The sequence below is a fragment of the Brienomyrus brachyistius genome, chromosome 3 (assembly GCF_023856365.1).
Source record: "Brienomyrus brachyistius isolate T26 chromosome 3, BBRACH_0.4, whole genome shotgun sequence".
Taxonomy (NCBI): domain Eukaryota; kingdom Metazoa; phylum Chordata; class Actinopteri; order Osteoglossiformes; family Mormyridae; genus Brienomyrus; species Brienomyrus brachyistius.
This window is the reverse complement of record NC_064535.1, coordinates 8,621,374-8,641,410: the sequence shown is the minus strand read 5'-3', so window position 1 is coordinate 8,641,410 and position 20,037 is coordinate 8,621,374. Positions and strand designations below refer to the sequence as shown.

The 20,037-nt window shown below is 41.0% G+C and overlaps 1 protein-coding gene across 1 annotated transcript; it reads left to right on the top strand.

The window, feature by feature from the left end:
- The first annotated feature begins 18,491 nt into the window (after positions 1-18,491).
- Positions 18,492-19,759, top strand: LOC125739085 (transcription factor LBX1-like). The gene is made up of 2 exons (XM_049008826.1): positions 18,492-18,804; positions 19,278-19,759. Exons 1-2 carry the CDS (start codon positions 18,492-18,494, stop codon positions 19,757-19,759), a joined length of 795 nt encoding a protein of 264 aa, XP_048864783.1.
- The last annotated feature ends 278 nt before the right edge of the window (positions 19,760-20,037 follow it).

The following is a 20,037-nucleotide window of genomic DNA, read 5'->3' as shown; positions in this document are numbered from 1 at the left end:
ACTTCTGTTGAAAGACAAGTTCGTTGTTCGTCCCGAGAGAGCGTGGTGGGGGGTGGAATCGTGACCAGATAACACCCCCTTGTGTGTTTCTCGTGCATTACACATTAAGTGGATGGTTATTACATAGACTGTGAAACTAGAAAACCAAAAAGGTTTATTTCTCAAATTCCTCATGAATTACAGACTAACCACCAATGACACCAGTTTCTTAAACTGGTCCTTTTTAATTTCACATTGTAAATCTGATGTAAACTTGGACAAGGGTTGGGTGGGGGTGAGGTCGGGGGCAAGGGGCAGAGGCCTGAAGCCTATTCCAACCAGTTTTCGACTCATGACAGGGCTGGAGCACCCGCAGAGATGGCCGAGCACCCACAGGAAGGTTCGAATACCTTTGGTGTAAAAGCTTTAATGTGATTGGCCAACTTCCCTGGCACCATCGTGCTGTTTTGTGGTGTGTAACATTGACCAAGTTTCTGCACTGTTTAGCTCTGATTGCTAGTGGTTAAATTGTATATGTCAATATGGATAGGTTACGGAGTGTTTATGTGTTGGGGGGGGGGGTGTGTGAATCATTTAGGGCACCCACTGAGAGAGAGAGAGACAAAACAGGCGCTTATGCTTTGAATGGGATACCAGTATAGGAAGGGTGACCGTGGCAAATCCAAAGTCCAGTGAGTATTAGAAATTATTTGAGTATATTTTAAGGTCCTGGTTACCGTAATTACTGATTAACACGGTGGTCTCACTGGGTTAACACTGCGGCATGTGGCGGGGAATCGACGGCAGCGAGGTTAAGTTAGACTGATCAGTGTGATATGGGCCTGTCGTCCGTACCGTAGTCCCAAGTGCTATTTAAACCTCATCAGAGACCAGCTGAAATGCACTGCGGTAAAAATAATTATAGCAACAGTAATCAGTTCTGTTAAGCCGCAGGGCCAGTTATGACTCATATGTGCAGATGTTACAGTAAAGCTGGGGAACACAGTGATAGTGTGATGTCGTTAAAATTATGACTCACCTGTTTTTCATCTTAGCTAATTCTGCAAGCCTGTGAGTATGGCTCCGTTTTCCAAGCTGTAATCTGTTTAATACTGTCCTTGAAAATCAGCGGCCTGTATTTCGAAGCTGGGTTACTGACTTATCGGGGTACCTTGTTGGATTTAAGGTAGTCTGGGCAAAATGTAAGTGAACGAATATGAAGTCCATTTAAACTGTGGTACCATAAATTCGACAAGCTACCCGATAGGCCAGTAACCCCGCTTCGTAGTACAGGCCACTGGTATAATCCTGAGTCTTTTAAAAGCTGGTAGTGTGATATTTGCTCAAAAAGTTGAGTTGACTTTGCTGACAGAGGAACACCTAAGCCTTACTAGATAGATAGATAGATCTTTATTGTCACTATTACAGTCACAGTAATGATGACTGGTGTACATTTAATTGTATTTATCTTGTATTCTATAAGTACTGTGTACTTTCAGAAAAAGAAGAAGGTCAGGACAGGCACCAGTGTGCTGCTGACACTAGAAGGTGCTTCCCAGAATTATCCACAAATGTGTGCAAGTCAGACTCTTAGTATTGACTACAATTTGTGATGAATAAATTAGCTGTTTTCTCAATGAGACATCCAGGTTTGCTCAATGACTGAGCTACAGTTTTATTTACTACCTTGTGGAGGAGGATGAGCTTTTCTTGCCACCAACACCATAAAAAAGGAATATTGCCTCAGTCCCAATTCCTTCTGTAACCATGCATCCTGGATTCCTGACAGCCGTCTCTTTGAGATGCAGGCTGCTATTTGGCTCTTGGACTTTTGCAACTACAGCCAATGAAATGGAAGCATGAGGCCACTCCCCCAATAAGGTCAGCCCAGGGCGATGACCATGAAAGTGATTCACATGATACACCTTACATACCCCTTCCCCAAAAGCTGGGGCGATGATATCTGTGAATCACTGTTCCCCACACAAACATCAAATTTTTATCATAATTTAAAAAATCCTTGACAATCTTCTTCCCACATAGTTTGAAATACCATGCAACGTCCGACAGGAACATACCCTTTAGAAAGGGTGCAATTAATAAAACCAATCTTATTGGCCAAATTCCAGCTTCGAATAACACAATAGCACCTTTGGATCAATAACGTGTTTGCTGTAGGTGTAGTTCGCAATTGAGTTTATTTTTGCAGCAATCCACTTAAAAGAGCACATTCAGTATAGTGATGGTTAATCAATAGGGGCATGAGTTGTCAGGAGAAACATACAAGACACTTACGGGTATTGATTGGGTGAGCTGACCTTCTATGAGAAAGTCTATCTGTGTGGTGGGAGAGGAGCTGCCATAGCAGAGGTGGTGCTGGTGGTGAGTCCTGGTCTCGTGAACCCAGGGACGGATTATGGGTTGTGTGGGCCCCTGGGCAAAACGTTCGCGAGGGCCCCCCCCCCCCACCACCACCACCACCACCACCACCACCACAACCACCACAATTCAAGGGCCCCTGGCAGCCAAACACCCTCCCTATAGGGTCAGGGGCCCTTGTAGGCAGAGGATCAAAGAATGTAGGCCCTCTAAAATAGACAAACGAAAATACATTGTTGATAAGCGTTGCAAATTGTTTTGGGCTAGGGGCCCCACGGGCCCCCTGCACCCCAAGGGCCCCTGGGCAGCTGCCCCGCTGGCCCAGTCCGTAATCTGTCCCTGCGTGAACCTGAAGGCAGGAAACCAGCTGGAATTGCTGACCAGCGCTTGGCCCCTGAAGTGGCTGTGATCAGTAAGCAGGCCAGAAGTGCAAAGCCAGTTGAGCAACAGAAGGCCTCTAATGTTCCTGATCTGCTCCCTGGCTCTCTCGGTGGCACTCCGACAAGCAGACAAAACTTCCGCAGACATATAAACACATACAGTACTTATAACTGAATTTCTATATAAAGCACATGCTTTTTGTTTTTGATTTGACATGTCAAAGGAAGCAGTATGGGGGAAATGAATAGCTGGAGGTAAGTGTGTCATTCCGAAGTCATTCCGACTGTCGGCAGCGTTTGAATCGAACACGTTTATCTAAAGCAGGGGTGGGCAATCTCATCCAGAAAGGGCTATTGTGCAGTAATTAAATAACTAATTAGAAGACTGATTGGCTGAAGAGTCCTCACACCTGGATTTGAACAGCTGACCTAAAGGTTACTCGATAAACCTGCAAACACACTGACCCTTTGCAGATAGGACTGCCTACTCCTGATCTAAAGCAACATGTATTGCTTGAGAAGGTGAGGTCAGACAGTCGCCGGAGATCTTGGGGATTAAGGGCCTCACTCAAGGGCCCAACGGTGAAATTGCTGTGCCAACAGTGGGATTTGAACCTGCGACCTTCGGATAACATCCTAACCCGTACACAGCTCATCCAGAACAAAATAATGGAACTGATATTAAAATTTAAAATGCCTACTATATGAGAGTATACCATGCAAAATAATGAAATTCGTGACCTCTGTTACATGGAAATTATGTCATGTATAATTTAAAGTAAGAGTGCCTGAAATGTGAAAGGAGGCTGGGAACAATCATATGAAGAATCCAGCCAGATTCACCACTGCGTTCCAGGAAGGATCCCAATCGTTTGGATCCCGTTGGATTCCCTTTGCTAAAAGCGTGCCGGTTGAGTATAAAATGATCCGGAAGACTTTTAAGTGCTTTATTGGAACCGTGCTAGGGAGGAAGTTTTACCTGATGCAAAATTCAATGTTTCCGACGAAACTCGCAACTCATCATGCGTCTGCAATAAAAACTACAACACCCAACACTTTTTTAGTTTCAGAGGAATCAAACAGGTGAGTCGTACAGTATTTTGGCAATTATCTAATTGTAATATCTCCATCACACAAGCATTTTGAGTGACATATAACTAAACGTCACGCTGTATGATTTTCTGCCGTTTTTTGCCCCAAAGAAATGCTCCCTTAAGGGTCTGGCAGAAGTCAGTAATCAGCCCGGGACTCCACATTTCGTCGAGTTATTACATAATGCGTTGTAACACACCTCTTAACTGTTCTCTAACAGAATCTTTGTTGACCGGTGTTACTAGAAGAAACGCACATATGCTTTCACAATCGATGAGAAACTTGTACTGATGAAACTGAACGAAGCTCTGGTTTAAAAAGGTAATTAGCTACCGTTCGGCTTTCGTATGACTAAGGCCACTTAAAAAAAAAATTGGTTCTCGTCCTTTTTTTTGGAGGAGGTGGGTAGGGGGGGAGGGATTTTTTTATTATTATTTTTTTTTTTACAAATTTTGATTGACTGTTTGGACTTTCAAATATGTAAGAAAATACATATTTGAAAATACATACCGAAGAGAGCAGACCTACTTAGTACGCCTCCTCAGTTCTTCCAGTTTGTTGCGTTTCAAATATATTAAATGTAAGAAAATACAAGAATGTAAATTCCTTGATCCATGTGTATCTCATAAATGCCTTCCCAACTATGGATTTGGATACTTTATGCTGTTTCATTCGTGAATATAAAAATGATACTATTTGAAACCAATATTCTGTTTGTCATTCCCATTCTAAATGAACAATCAAGATTTTAAAATATATATCTAGAAAGAAAGTGTATTAAAACATGTTAAAGCACGAGGAATTTACAAAATACAGGAACCTGAATGGTTGAACAAGGAAATGCAACTCTACAAACAAGTACCTAAGAACATGTACCACATCACTTCCCCAGATTTAAATCTTTGCACCAGCCCATCTCAGGTAGAGACAGATTTAGGTTCATGAAACCATTCCAAGACTAGGATTACACAATGTGGATCAATCGTCGATGTGGAATGCGCGGGAAATTCAAATTTTCCATGCTATTTTTACGAAATAAAAAATAATTCGGGTCGGAGGCATTTCGGCGGGTCGGGAGGGGACGATAAGCAATTTTTTTTAAGTGGCCTAATGTATATACAGATCAAAACATAACGCTTATAGAAATATAATGTCCTTATTGGCGCGGGGTAATGACGCGCATTTCTCCCACCCGATGCTCTTTACTTTTTCTAAAATGCCTAAAAGAACATATCCACGGTCCTTGCTATTTATTTACTTTTTTGGTCTGTTCCCACCCCCACGGGATTCCTTTGTCTTCAAGAATGATTTCGTTTTGTCTTGTTCCCATGGGATGGGAAAGGGAAAACCCCAAGGAGGAAACTCGGAGGCTTCTTCACAAACTCCCCGTGTTCCCCTTAGCCGAGCCGAACCGAACCAGCTTTTCTATAGTACAGCACCGTGCGGTTGTATGTATCCAATTCCATTTTCATTACTGATTTTATGAATTCACGACCACTAGGGGTCCGCTATTGTCATAATCTGCCTGATCTGCCACAATTACACTTAAAATTTTGTTATTTCGTCTAGTCTTTCCAACTCCTTACACTCGGATAAATGTAAAACTAATGAGATTATTAATAAACCCGTGCATGATATAGCACCATAGAAGCATCATCCTTGAATAGAAAATCTGCTTGCAAGAAGTTCTCACAAGACGCACGTACAAGATTTATTTTTGTTTGTACCTTACTGCTTCACGTGGCATGTTCATTTTTAATTGAATATATCTATCTGCCCACATACTGGAATAAGTTACTAACAGAGACATGGATAAGTAAGTTTAATTAGACCATTACTGTCAAATGTATGATTATGGTTGCTTTTGAAGAATGTACCTAATTATCATCACTGTTGTCTGTTACTAGGTATCTAATTTGTAATTCAACAGTCCATCTAATACTGATGTACTAATTAAAACAAATTACAGTGACTTTAACGAACCACAAGGACTTTATAGGCATTTAAAATTAAATGAAACAGATGTATCCTTTTCAAATATTAGAGCAATTTCTTGTTTTTGCCTGGGGTCAGTGATTCCTACTGGAGACCCCTGACAACTGCCGCCTTGACTGATTAAATCCTGACAGCTAAAATGTTGTGTGTGCATTTGAAAAGACTGGCACAATTATTAGGAGATCATTATCGGTGGGTGTAGCCCCCCAGGAGCAGGCTGATGCATTGGCCAGAGTACCAGCAGCTCACCAGATGAGCCCACAAATGGGGGAGGGGGGGGGGGGTCTCAACTCCCCACACCTCTGCATTCATCACCCTGAACTCTGAAGTCAGAGGTGCCTGCAGGATTATATCTCAGGGTATGAAGCTGAACCCCCCCCCCCCACCAACACACACACACAGGAACCTGCCTGCTACTGAATCGCATTCTTGCCTCCCAGTCACATCGGCTTCTTGCAGTGCTTCCCCGCTGTCAGTGAGGCGTCATGGTGAATATTCCTAAGAGCCAGACCAGTGACTTGGCGGTCTGTGATACTTGCCGAGTTTGCCGGTACAGATCAGCAGAACGACGTCACATCGATCTTTATTCTCTGTAAAGTTATTGATCAATAGGCCAGATTTAATAATGAATTACAAACATGTGATGAGCCAGTACTTTGAGATCTCTTATAAGTGGGGAATGAGCTGATTGTCTAATACTATTGTGAATGAGTATAATCTCATTTATATTTTATCCAAATTTGTCCAGCCTTTCTCCTCTTTTTTGTTTCTGTTGCATTGATGATGAGGTAAAACAAAACATGTAACGTCAGCCAACTAAAAACATCTGAATGTCAAGGGAGTGCACAGTGCAGGCAGCCATGCCTGAAGTTAATGCATGAGCCTTTGACCAGACCGCTAATATCTGTGTGGGTTTGCTGACACTGGGCGCACTAGCGGCTGGCTGCCTTTAGGGGGCAGTAGCGGGCCCTTACAGATTCACAGCTAACATGAATGCCTGATTAATGTGTTGCTCATTAGCTCCTTCTCCCAATGTGGGCTGCACCCTGTGACCAGCCACCCCTGATGCTAGTGGCACTGCATGAACGTCAACCCTCTCAATTTGCCAGCACTGACCCGTGGACTAATTAAAACTTTCAATTGAAAGTCACATGGTATCAGAGACTCGCATTATTTCCCAACCACAGCCCCTCTGACAAGCTTCTCCATCTCCGTCAGAGCAGGGTGGGGTTCAGCAACATGCCGCTTAAGGCAGCTTTAATTAAACACTTAGCTTTAACACGGACCCCAGTATTTCACTTGTGTTGTTCATTACTTGTTCCTTCAGTAGTTCGCAAAGGTTTACAGAATTAACACATACAGTCACAAGTATAGTAACTGCCTGAGATAAAACATGCTTCAGTATTCATTAATGATGAATTAACATGAGATCAGTATGTAACTAAGTCTGTGGTTAATTAATAATTAAACCATAGTATAATGCTATATTATCTGTTCCCTGAAAGTAAAGCGCCCGCCTCATTTTTGACCATTTTTCTTTCATCCGCTTGCAGTTTTAGTTGCGATTATGAAGTAATAACACTGGTGAACAAATTTTAACTTTGTTTTAGTCACACAAATCAAAACAGATCAGTAATTTTTTTGTGCAGATTCCAGTTATCAAGTTTTGTCATCATATAAGGATATTGAGTCACACATGATTAATCTTTACACTAGACGTATACTTGCAGTATATGTGCCTAGAAGTGTATGATTTCCTGCTGTTCTTGGCCTCAGGAACGTCCCTCTTTAGAGTAAAGCAGCAGTCAGCAGGCATACTGGGGTCCACTTGCTTTGATACCATTTTTCCATATCAGAGAAAGAGAGCAGAATCCTCTCCACATGTCCCAATGTGTTTTGAGCCTGTGAACTCTGGCAAAACATACTTAGTACTGTGTGCCTTTCTGTAAAGTTTTTAAAATATTCACAAATAGAAACGAAATAATTGTTCCTAAAATAAACTTTAATATGCTCTTACATTCTTAATAAATATTTAATGCACTATCAATATAGCCTTAAATTGCGGTCACTCAAAAACTATGGTTATCTGCAAAATTCTGAGTTAATTTCTAACAGAACAAAGTTGAAAGAAAGCACAAACCCTTAGTTGTTCTGACAGAGTCTTTTTGACCACTGTAATTATTCCAGAGAATACTTGTTTCTTTTTGGGCTTATTTCATCAGATAGTTCACCTAAAACATATATTCATAATCTCACATTACCTGTAATCCATTATTACTAATTAATGCTACAAAAACATAGATAGTATATAATATTTTCTCAAGACTCACAAGAGGTATCACGTTCAGAGGTTTCTAAATCTGTTGGTTTTTGATTAGACCATCCCATCCTCCTTTTCCGAGGATCTGTTCAGCATTCCAGGGGAACCAAATTTTTTTTTACAGCAACAAGTTTTCTTATTTATACAAATTTATGCAGTCTTGTCATTCTCAAAGGGGCCTCTAGGGGGTGCTGTTGAATCCAGCGGCAGCATCACATTCCATTCTCTAGTACTTTCATAATTTATTGTTTCTTTGAGGACTCTGTGTCCATTAAAAAGTAGTACTTTATTTGGAATTAGTTAACTTTGCTAATTAGCATTCTACTATCTCCCCCTAGAATACAAGAAGAATCTACAGTCCCTGCTAAATGAGTTTTTTACACTGAAGTCTATTTTTTTAGTCTTTTGCTGCAAAGATGACACCTAAAATTGAGGCTTAGTGCTATGCTCTCATATCTAAATCACATTTTTGTCGTTGAACTGAGTCATTCTGGAAATTCTGCCATTATGTTGACCCAGTCCCACAGTGTAACATTTAAGATCCTTACTCTGCATCTATATCTCATTCTCAGATCTCTGGACCATAACTTAAGCTCATTTTCAACCAATAACCTCATCAGTAGTTGCATAAAACAGTTGTGTTCACACACGCGAGCATACAGAAGTGGGGAAATAAAGGATTGTCGGTTTGGCTGCCAATGAAACACACCCCATTAGGGCAACCCTGTACTCTATTCATCATCTATTCTACAATAATGGGTTCATTAACACTAGATTAGGTATAAAACCAAGACACTTCATGTGGGAACACAGATACAATTACTAGGTTGGCGTGTCAAGGCAAACCCATTGCGTTTTATGTGCCCATAAAAATCTGGGGCTTAACTTGACCTAAATAAATCATGAACCTGCTCACTTCTTCAACCCTGAATGCAGTGGCTACAGGAAAAGAGAGGGGGGGGCTGATATTTATGAACAGCTAATGACAGGGGCCAAGCTGCTCCATCTACCCCAGAGCCAGACAATGGCTTTGACCAGTAATATGATGAAGACCATCATCTCACCAAATTCTCCTTTCAACATACTGAGAGGGAGATATGATTATGAATATGATTTAAAGCAGACAAGCTGACCGAGAAGGCGAATCTTCTGCTGTCACTCTTTCTGCATCTCGGATAAATAATGGTTTAGCCAATAAAAACTGACACGATAATAAGTCTATCCAATAGGGACAGATGTAGTAATAAATGTATCCAATGAGGACGCATACTGTGATGTCAGTGATTAGTGTTAGTAAAAAAAATACCCAATACACTTTATAGTATTAATATCTAGTATAGTATTAGTATTATCTAGTATAGTATTAAAATTAGCAGAGGTGCTGATGATGAAAAATAGATTCAATAGGCATGTCATCTAACACAGCTTTCCACGCATGTTAGAGTACGCTCAGCCCAAACACACGAAGCCTGCATGTTCAAGACGTTGAAATACACATAATTTAAAAGCAATAAGCTGATTTTGTAAATACAGAAGTTGGCGACTTAAGCAGGTTTCAGCATACCTTAGTAAATTATCATTTTAATTTGTTAATATGATATAAACAATTAGAAAATCGTCACAATAGATTCATCTCACACTTTTAGCTAAAGCAATTTGCAGTAGAGCTAAAGGTCACGATTTATGTGTGCACTTCCTGGGACTGAAGGTCACAACGTCGCTCAACTTGTTGAGATACAAAGCAAATTGACAAACAAAAAAAAAACTGTCAAGAAAATCAGTTCATCTTTCGAATGCTGATTAGTATGTCACATATTCAGACGCAAGTCGTAGCACAGTGACAACAAAGTCAATGTGCAGTTATGTAGAATTCAGTAACAGAGTTGGCACAAAGGTAGTACAGTTGCTTAACTCTCGGCCAAATTATGGTTGGCCAATCCAGTTGCTGATGAAAGAGTCCCACGCAGAGCTGTCTCAGGGGCCCGTCGTGGACGGACTTCAGGGGAAGCGCCGGACCACCAGCTCCTGAGCCAGAGCTTTTCTTTGGGAGGTGTTTCAAAAATCCACGGGAGGGGTTACTGTGGGTTAATCCTCCTGTACTCTGCTGACAGAGGAGAAGGAGACAGGTGGGTAGAACACTAGTGGCTCATCGCCGGTGCCGTGGCGGTCCAGACGGGCCTGGTTCTGCTGGTGTTTGTCCACGGAGGCACTGTGAGTCGGGTCAGGTCAGTTGAGCGTCTCCGGCAAGCGTGGAGATTATGGGATGGAAAGGACCTGGCTCTGCAGCTGACACAACATAGGGGTCAGGCAGGATAGTGAGGCAGATACCTCCCCAGGCTAGATCTGTCCAATGGCGTTGGCCAGTGAGATAGGATTGTGTTAGTCTATGTCCACCTCTGCTCTCGATTAAGCAAACATTCTAAATGGAACCAAAGGATCTATTTCCTTCGGCTTTTTTCCCAGATAGGTTTCTCCTTAGATAAGCCACATCTTAAATGCTGCAGAACAGTGCTCTGTAACGTCTATATTTCCTCATATGACCATAACCCACACGCTAACAGAACTGATTCAACAGCACATTCAAGTAGCCTTCCCATGATAAATGTTTTACCCCAAAGATCTCTGGGTTCTCTTTAAGTAATTGTCTGTGCACATTTTATAGCAGTTCTTCAGGACTGGGATGAAATCTGAAGGAGAACAAAGTTATAAATTACATCTTAAAAATGGGCAGGAAGTGAAAGATGGTACAGAAATGCTTTAAACTTCAGACCCACCAACCGGTGTGTGAAGATCTAAGCATGAATGACCGTTTACTATGACAGAAGCTGGGTATATGGGATGATGCATTGCAGAAAGACTGTATATGATGGCAACCTAATTTAGAAGTAGATACGACATATTATGAAGGATTTCTAACACAGAATGCAAAATTGATTAGGCCTAATATATAAAGATCTACAGCTCATAGTTTGCAAATACAATACACAGACAAATTCCTTCATTCATTCATTTATTCATTCATTTGTTCATTCACTTTCCGTATCCGCTTGTCCTATGCAGGGTGGCAGGTAGACAAATTCATATAGAAAAATTTTACTTGTCCTCCATTTAATGTTAATTTAACTCCGATAACATACAATCAGACATCCTTATAAAACTGAGCAAAAGCTTTCTACCAATAGGGGAAACAGCTATGACAACATGGATGAAATGGACCAACAGCCAAGGCTAATGACCAAGGTCACCGTATTTGACCTTCTGGTCATCCATCTCAGGGACAGCTTTCACACCATTCAAATTCCGTCAAACGTATCATCGTCTTATTTATCTTTGGGAGGAAAAAAAGCACATGAGATGGACAGCGGCCTACAAGTTTATTCGACTCTATTCGAGTTACTTCATATTAAATTACTGCCAAGAGAATTTCAGAGGCATAATATTTCTATAGAAAACATTCTGCATGGACTTGCACACCACACCGCTTCATTTGGACAAACGCTTGTCAAAAATCTATCAAGACTGGCAACAATAAATCTGCATGATCCCTCCTAAGCCAATCAGCTGTGGGTTGTGGGAGAGGCCGGTCATGGCTCTTAGGGCCATATTTGCATGCACAGCACTGGCGGCTGGCTGCTGCTACATGGGCTGGTGGAGTCGACCTACAGGGATTGGGTTACAGCAGACAGGGAGGTCAGAGGGCATGGCTCCAGACTTCGCCTGGTGTGAAAGAAACTCAGGGGCTTATGAAAGAGCGCAGAGAATGTTCAAAGGCTTTCCTACGTGTTTGAAGGAGCACAGTGCCGAAGTCTGACATTTACATCTTTTGGATTTATGTATTGGCGGAATCAAAACAAATTGTCCATTATATATGTAAACTGGGCCATTAATAGTTCTGGGCATTGCTGGGTTAGTTGAAATAAATATACTCTGGATGGACTGTAGAGGTTATCCAATTCAGAGCATGTGTCCTACAGCCACCTTTATTCTCAGTTTCACTTTAGGTCTATTTCTATATAGTATCCACCCCAACCTGGTTGACCCTGAGCTTTCAACAGTAAATATAGACACAATAAATTATCTAACTTCAAGTCAAGTTGCATAAATTGCTCCTTTCAAATTTTATTGGTCTCTGCCTGCTTATCAGTCATGAGCTTTGTTGAGTCTATGCCATCATTGCTACAAATTCCACATCACCCACTTCATATCTCGGTTGCTGATGCCAACATCCATTGTCGTGCACCTCATCATCTTCCTCGGCCTCCTCATCGCCATTTGTCTCAGCCTCATCTGCATGACATGACGGGATCCTTCCGCGACTCAGCACTCACATGGGCCAAGTTGGCGTTGAGTAGTATTCTCAACCATCCCGCTCCAAATCAGGCGGCAGTCTGCTCTGGTTCAGTGGCTCTTCGAAACAGCTTCATTGCTTAGAGAGACTCTTAGATTGGTTCAGCTGTTGTAATGCGTACTTCATAGAAGCACTGAGGTGCTTCAGTACTCTGAAAACCTGCCTACACAAAGGCCTGCGAGGACGGCTACTTTGGGGACCAGAGATTTACGTAAGAGTAAAATGTGATTTGGCGACCTGCTTTCTACATTCCACCGCGGTCACAAATGCCATCGGCTGACGCTTGGTCTGTGGAAGCTGATGAAATACAGACCAGATGGATGTCTTCATAAACTAGTGGAAGTGGATGGGGTAGTTTTGGTGTCAGTTGATGCCGTTATTATCCCCTGGTCGATATTTCCGTCAATGTATTTTTCTTCTGAAATCCTTCTTTCTTCCTTCCGATTTCCGAACTTTCCAACAAAAAGCTACCCTGGAATCTGCCCCTCTTCCTCTTCCTGCTTGTACACCTCCAAACCCCTCAAAATCCTACCGCCATTAATAGTCTGCAGTATTCAAAACCCTCAGAAAGAGAATATCCGGAATACCATGGTGATTTGTTTGCTATGTCTTATCCGCTCAACAGGATCATGTGTAATGCGGGGACCTACAAAATTGGGGATCCGAATGCAAAGGAAGCTAAAAATCAGAATCTCAGAGATCTGAGATGGAGTTGGAAGCACGGACCGGGCTCAAAAAGAGGTCTGGGGGTGCAGAGAAAAGCAGACCCGTGTGTAGATGGGGGAAAGCAGAGTTACACACTCATGCAGGGAATGGGATGCACATCGAAAGTATCCCTAACAATAGATTGTGGGAACTAGACTATACGGATATAGTGGACCAGTATGGAAATGCACTGCAGCTGTTCGAATAACGGAGAGTTGGATCAGTAACAAGGGTGCAGTTGATATGGTGGATGTGTTGGATTGGAGTTGTGCCTCATTCCATGGTAGACTGGCGCTTTGTGTTCAGCTTCCTGCTTGTATAGTGGCAAAATGATGGTGTTCAAGCATCTCCAGGTATCTGCTCCATAATCTGAACCACTTTCAGCAAAATTGGCAAGATAAGACTCTTTTAGAAGGTGAACCATCTGATCTGAAACATCTGAATATAATTTGCTAATAAGAGAGATGGATACTAGAGAAGCAATAAACAAGGTAGCAAACAGTTTTCAGCAAAGACACTGCCCCCCCCCCCCCCCCTTCCTCACAGCACAGAACTGAACAGGGAATGAGACCCTCAGTATCACATATGAAACAAAGAACCTCTTTAAGAAAAGTCATACTGTTCCCAATACAGTTTGTTAAAAATCATATAACTCACATTTTTACTGGCATCTAAATTTTCATATACCCTAAATTAAGCCCTTTCTGATCGTGAAATATTAAAACAACATTTCAGTATCTTTCAGACACAACCATTCGTTCTTTATGTGTATGAATTTTAGACCCCATTAATAAAGGGTTAGTTTTATAGGGTAAGTCGTCAAGATTTTAACATTTTTGTGATGTGCTATAAATAAAAATGCTAAATTCTCTCTAAAATGTGATTTTATGTAAAAAAAAAATAATGGCCTGGATTAGCGGTTTGCCATTAAATATTTATTGTAGTCCAGACACATGCACTATATCTGAAATCACCGTGTCAAAAACAAGCTTATTTTTGACTGCAGCTCTGATACCTTCATGATCTAAAGACAACGTGTCACTTATTAATCTATTTAGTGGGTTTAGTGTGTTTACAGGAGTATAACACACACGCACGTCAGCAGCCATGCGAATCGGCGAATATAAAGATGAATGATAGACACCTCCGTCCGTGTTAAACGAGCTTGGATGCCGGTCGGTCTCTGACGGCCACATGTGTGCCTTCTCATGTTCACGGGCAGGTCTAGGGACATAGCATCCTCCAGAATTACACATACATCGCATTGAGGATTATGCTATAGTTGTGCACGGGCTAATCGATACCTCTTGTCGCTTTTGGCAGCGCCGCTGTCCAGTACCCGCTCTTGTTCCCGAGTCACTGTGTAAAATGACAAGCATTAGGTTCCTCAGGGAGCGGTAACGTGATGCAAGATCAAATCCAATGGAAAGAGTCTCTTGACTTCAAGGGGACCCATTTCTGGGCCGCTGCCACATTCTGAAGGCCTGCGAAACACCCCCCCCCCCCCCCCGCCTCGACCATCATAAATGGCATGACGGCCTGTGCCAGAAATCCAGAGGCAGGGGGTCTAAAGCTAAAAACAGATTCAGGTCAACAACAATGATGATGTCATGGTGACCTAAGCCTACCACCGCTTTTTAAGTCTGCCAAAGTATGGTCTGTGGCTTGCTAAGGTTCCAGGTAGATGGAGAATGAAAGTGATGCTTTTTCTTCACAGAGGCAGCTGTTTCCAATGTTTAAACAAGTACCTTCAGACTTTGAGTAAGTTGACCAAACTCTTAGCACGGTGACTGAAATCTTCTTGGAAGTTCTCGAACGATGATTTCATGATCAGACACCACAGGACAGTCATTTTCTATAAATGCAGAACAAAGTACGTCTTCACTGCGCACATCCCACCAAAGCATGAATGCACGTGACATCAAATCTCCTGGATAACCGGGGCCCTAAGACTTGTCTGGAAACCGTTTTGAAATGATTGAGGATCACATTTGTTCTTGAAGTGATGACCAGATGAAGACCGTGCACAAAAATTGAATTTCAATAAATTTAAATTAAAAAAAAATCCGCAAAATTCTGAACATTATATATGTCACAGAACCGTTTAGATCTGTTTTGCGTCTGCTCTGCTTACCGGGAAAATGGCAGGAAACCTCAGTATATCTTGCAATAAGATCAAATAAAATGTAATTATAGCCTAGAGTCTTTCGTAAAGGCAAGCATAGCATACAAAAGGGGGAGAGGACCCGAAATTCATAATTGTAACTGTAGAACAAGCATCTTCCGCTTTCCCCTTGCCTATAGCTGCTTTTCCTTGAATTACCGATCGATGTTCTGCGCGTCAACGGAGCGTTTTGAACGAAATCTGGAAGAAGTAGGAATGGACTCTATAGTCAACCATGCAGAAACTATGACGCTGATGACCATGTGAACAGTCTATGCATTATAACCAAATGTTTGAATTGCGTATTTCATCATTAAAACGTAAAATTTCCTCTCAACATTACGGACTGCCTGGTATTATTTTACTTGTATAAGTAAAACCAAAAACACAAATAGAAAACAGTTAATTAAAAACCGAAAACATGTTTATATAATATAACAACTGACTCAACATATGCAATAAATCTGTACAGAGTACAGAAAATAACGTATTATTAATAAATATACCAGTATTGATTCTTTTTGTGATACCAGTCGCTCAGTATTCTTTAGACTGTCAGGCATTTTTGATATCGTGAAGAGGCAAGAAACCCTTTCACTAAAGAAGTCAAAAAAGCAAACGACTGCAAAAAGATTTTCTGATTTTGAATATGGGTTTGTAGTTTGTCGTTCATGCATGTTGCTCGTAAACAGACTAACACAAATAGACATATATGTCTCGTTTTGTCGAGGTAAATAATAATAATAATAATAATAAATTATTATTATTATTATTATTATATTGTTACGTTACTCCCATTCGATATTTATGGTATGTCTAAGCATTTACAAAATGTAAAAAATAACATTTCTTCAAATCTTAGACGAACAACTCAGTTTAAGATAAATATATGTAATCTTTCTCTCCATTGTGTATTTAATTACAGCATAAATAACAATCCTTTTTTTGTCTAGATGAAGGTTGACGTCGCGTGTGTTCATAGTCGTAACGTTTCATTATACATGGAAAAGTATTAGAACCGCACGTGTTCAGGTGCGAAAAAAGCGTCAGTTGTGAGCAGATCGCTTGGTTCGCGACTCATCCCTTTACTGCTTAACATATTGAATCAAACTGTGTTTCGGTTTACTTTAATATTTCGCGTTTTGTCCGATTTTTAATCGCAGACATTACTTTAAGGAATATTCCCACTGTTCTGAACTATGTGATTTTACTGCTTGTTAAAGTGATCCGTGTCTTACTTAAATAATTATAATATTGCATTTAAAACTTAAAAATCAATTGTTTTATTTGTTTGTGTACACACTGCTCCAACATGAATTATAACTTTCTATATACATAGTACACAAAGAATACAATTCAAGTGGTTCTGTATATTCAGGTGCAGCCCTATTAAGTCTAATATGATAGCTTAATATCAAGTCAAACGCACATGGGTTTGATTAGGCATTGCAAACTGATCCTAATCCTGATGTTTAATGACCCACCAGTTCTCAATCGCACCTCTACCCACGCGCAAATATTTTCTCGATTACCAAAAACTTTAAATCCATAATTTCTTGTCCTTCCGTACTGTTTATGTATACAACGTGACTGAGCTATGTCGCAGTCTGTATCGACATCTTATTTTTATATTTATTAACAAGAAAGCCCTTACTGTTCTTCGCATTTCAACCCCTAGATATAGACTTCTGACTTCTGTCAGTTCGCCGCAGCGGGACGTTTATTCTCGGAATTTTCATCTTAATTATACTTAATTATACTGTAAATATACAGTTTTCGCTTCAATCTGGTAGTACATTTAAATTACAAAATTGGCATTTTACGTGCCATACAAAATATTTATACTTTACACTTCAGTGGCCGTATTATAGAGGGATGAGTGATAGATTTAACTACTAGTTACACATAAATTAATTCAGGCCGGTGGGTTTGAATGAAACTGAAAACGCGCATGTCCATCCGTGGACTGTATACGTGAGACCAGCGCTAAGCTTATATTACAGCACCTTAGAATCTCGTGCTCCTTAAATATCAAGGCTACTAGTCTAGTAGGTTATATGTCTAGCCTATAGTAAAATGCTCCTTACCACCCGTTTGTAAGCTGTGATACTGACACTTCATAAATCATGGAATCTTTGCAACTTCTACGTCTTCCCAAAATAATTAACATTTCGATGTAGTTTGACGCAATCAACTACAAAATCCTGATCCTTGTCACCTTTCCGGTTTGAAATACCTGAGTCTGAAATTAATTATTCACTATAAGAAAATGCAATCTGTCTGTAATCTGAAATATTGTAACGGCCCAGCGATATTGTAGTCTATTGTCAACTTCAGTATTAAAAACAACAACAGTAATGATCTTAAATAAATGTAACGTTTAAAGTTTAATGCAAATTGAATTCATTGGTTATAGCCCAGGCCATGGTTAGAGTGCACCTGCCGGGTTTTTAAATGACATTGCAGCTACAACAATGAAAGGTGGCATTTTGCGGTTGGTAACACAGACGGCGGTACTGAGTGAATCTAATCCGGCAACTTGTCAGTTTCGTTCCCGCTGTTTCCATTCTAGCCTGTCATCAGACTTCTGATTACCCAAACCCACTTGGCTATCCGCCGCCTATACTAACAATGGCTGAGCATCTGATCTCAAGCTCAACAAAAAAAAAGCGTTGGAGAGACTGGACTTAACTTACGAGGCGTAAAACACAAATGAGGAACCAAAAAATTCTGTTCGTATAATTAATATTATGAAAACCACACTTTCACTCTAAGAAGAGGACACGGCGTTGGGCTTCGCTTGGGCTCCTCCTACTGGTCCTGCCTTTTAATTAACGGTGCTTACTGCTGCCCGCATTGGACTACAGCGCGGGAGATGGTCCATGCGTGCACCTTCCGATCGATAGTGACTTAAAGCGTCACTGTTTCCTCTAAAGCATTTCAGTCCCCCGGATTGCCATACGCTGTGGGTGAGCAGTACCCTGGAAATCGTGGACTGCAAAGGCGAAACCTTTGCGCGAACCTTTTGACTGGTAGTTGTAATGTCACAGATATTTCGATCTAAAACTTCATCCGACAGTTTGACATTATAAAACATAAAAGACAGGAGAGGGGGTATAAGAGTGAACGATGACATCCAATGAAGATCATAAAAGTTCTTCGGCTGAAGATGGAAGCAGAATTCCTCCGCCGCCAGGGAATTCTATCAAACCCCCAACTCCGTTCAGCATAGAGGACATTCTCAGCAAACCCTCGGTGAAGCGTGATAGCACGATTTGTGGGACATCGCACCTGCTTTCTGCTACCAAGCAATTCATTCACCCGGTGACCCCCCTGCCTAAAAGGGTCATTTTCTCTCAGACATCGCCTTTGTGCGCCTTGGAAGAACTGGCCAGCAAAACCTTTAAGGGTTTGGAAGTGAGTGTCCTTCAAGCGGCGGAGGGTATGTCCTGCTTTCCCTAATATTATATGCCACACAGTACAGCAAAATTATTTATATACATATCCATATATAACCCAACTTGCAATATTAAAATATTTACTATTTTTTTAAAATATATTTTCAATGAAATGTATTTTTTTAACAAGCAGTTTGCAAACAACAGCTAAAAATACACACGCATAACAAACGTATAAATTTTTGTCGATTATTTTCAGTAGGCCTTGATCGGTTGGGCGTCATATGAAAAGATATTTTGCATTTAATAAATGCAACAATCGTTACATTAAAGAATATATACAGATTATGTAAAACGGTAAAGGCTATGTTGCATGGATAGTTTGTATGACACATACTTAATAAAATGGGAAATTTTAGGACGCCCGGCCTGTGTGCACATGAATCATGATTAGAAAATATTTTTAAGTTTGTTTGGGTATAGCCGTGACTTATTCCAGTTTCATATACCTACCCAGGAAGGGACGGGATGACGCTGTTTGGACAGCGTAACACCCCTAAAAAGCGAAGGAAGTCCAGGACAGCGTTCACCAATCACCAGATTTACGAACTGGAGAAGAGGTTTCTGTATCAGAAATATCTTTCCCCCGCAGACCGCGATCAAATCGCTCAGCATCTCGGGCTGTCTAATGCTCAAGTCATCACGTGGTTTCAGAACCGCCGAGCCAAACTCAAGAGGGATTTGGAGGAAATGAAGGCGGACGTGGAATCAGCAAAAGCACTTGGTGCAGTACCGCTTGAGAAAATAGCCAAACTAGCAGACCTCGAGCAAAGTGTCAGGCGAACGTTCAGAAATTCAAACATAGGGTCTCCAACGCTACTGAGGCGTGAAAACGAAATTTCGGCCGATGGGGAGACGTCCCTATACTCTCCTTCTACCAGCCACTCAAGTAAAGGGTGTTCCGGAGAGGAAGACGTGGAAATTGATGTCGATGATTGACTGCTTAATTAATCCATTATAATTATAATATCGCCGCAGTCATTCTTGGAAGACTGGTATTAATGACATTATGGCGCCAACATTTTTTAAGTCTCAAGAGATTTTTCTAACAAATATATTAAAAGTGAGCATGGTCGGCGTAACGATATTATATTTATATGCATCCACAGAAACTCTGTCATCTACTAATATTTTTTCATTTTTACTTTAAATAGACTTTATGTTCAAAATAAAAGCAATAACCAAAGATCATATATAGGCTTGTATGATGCTATTCA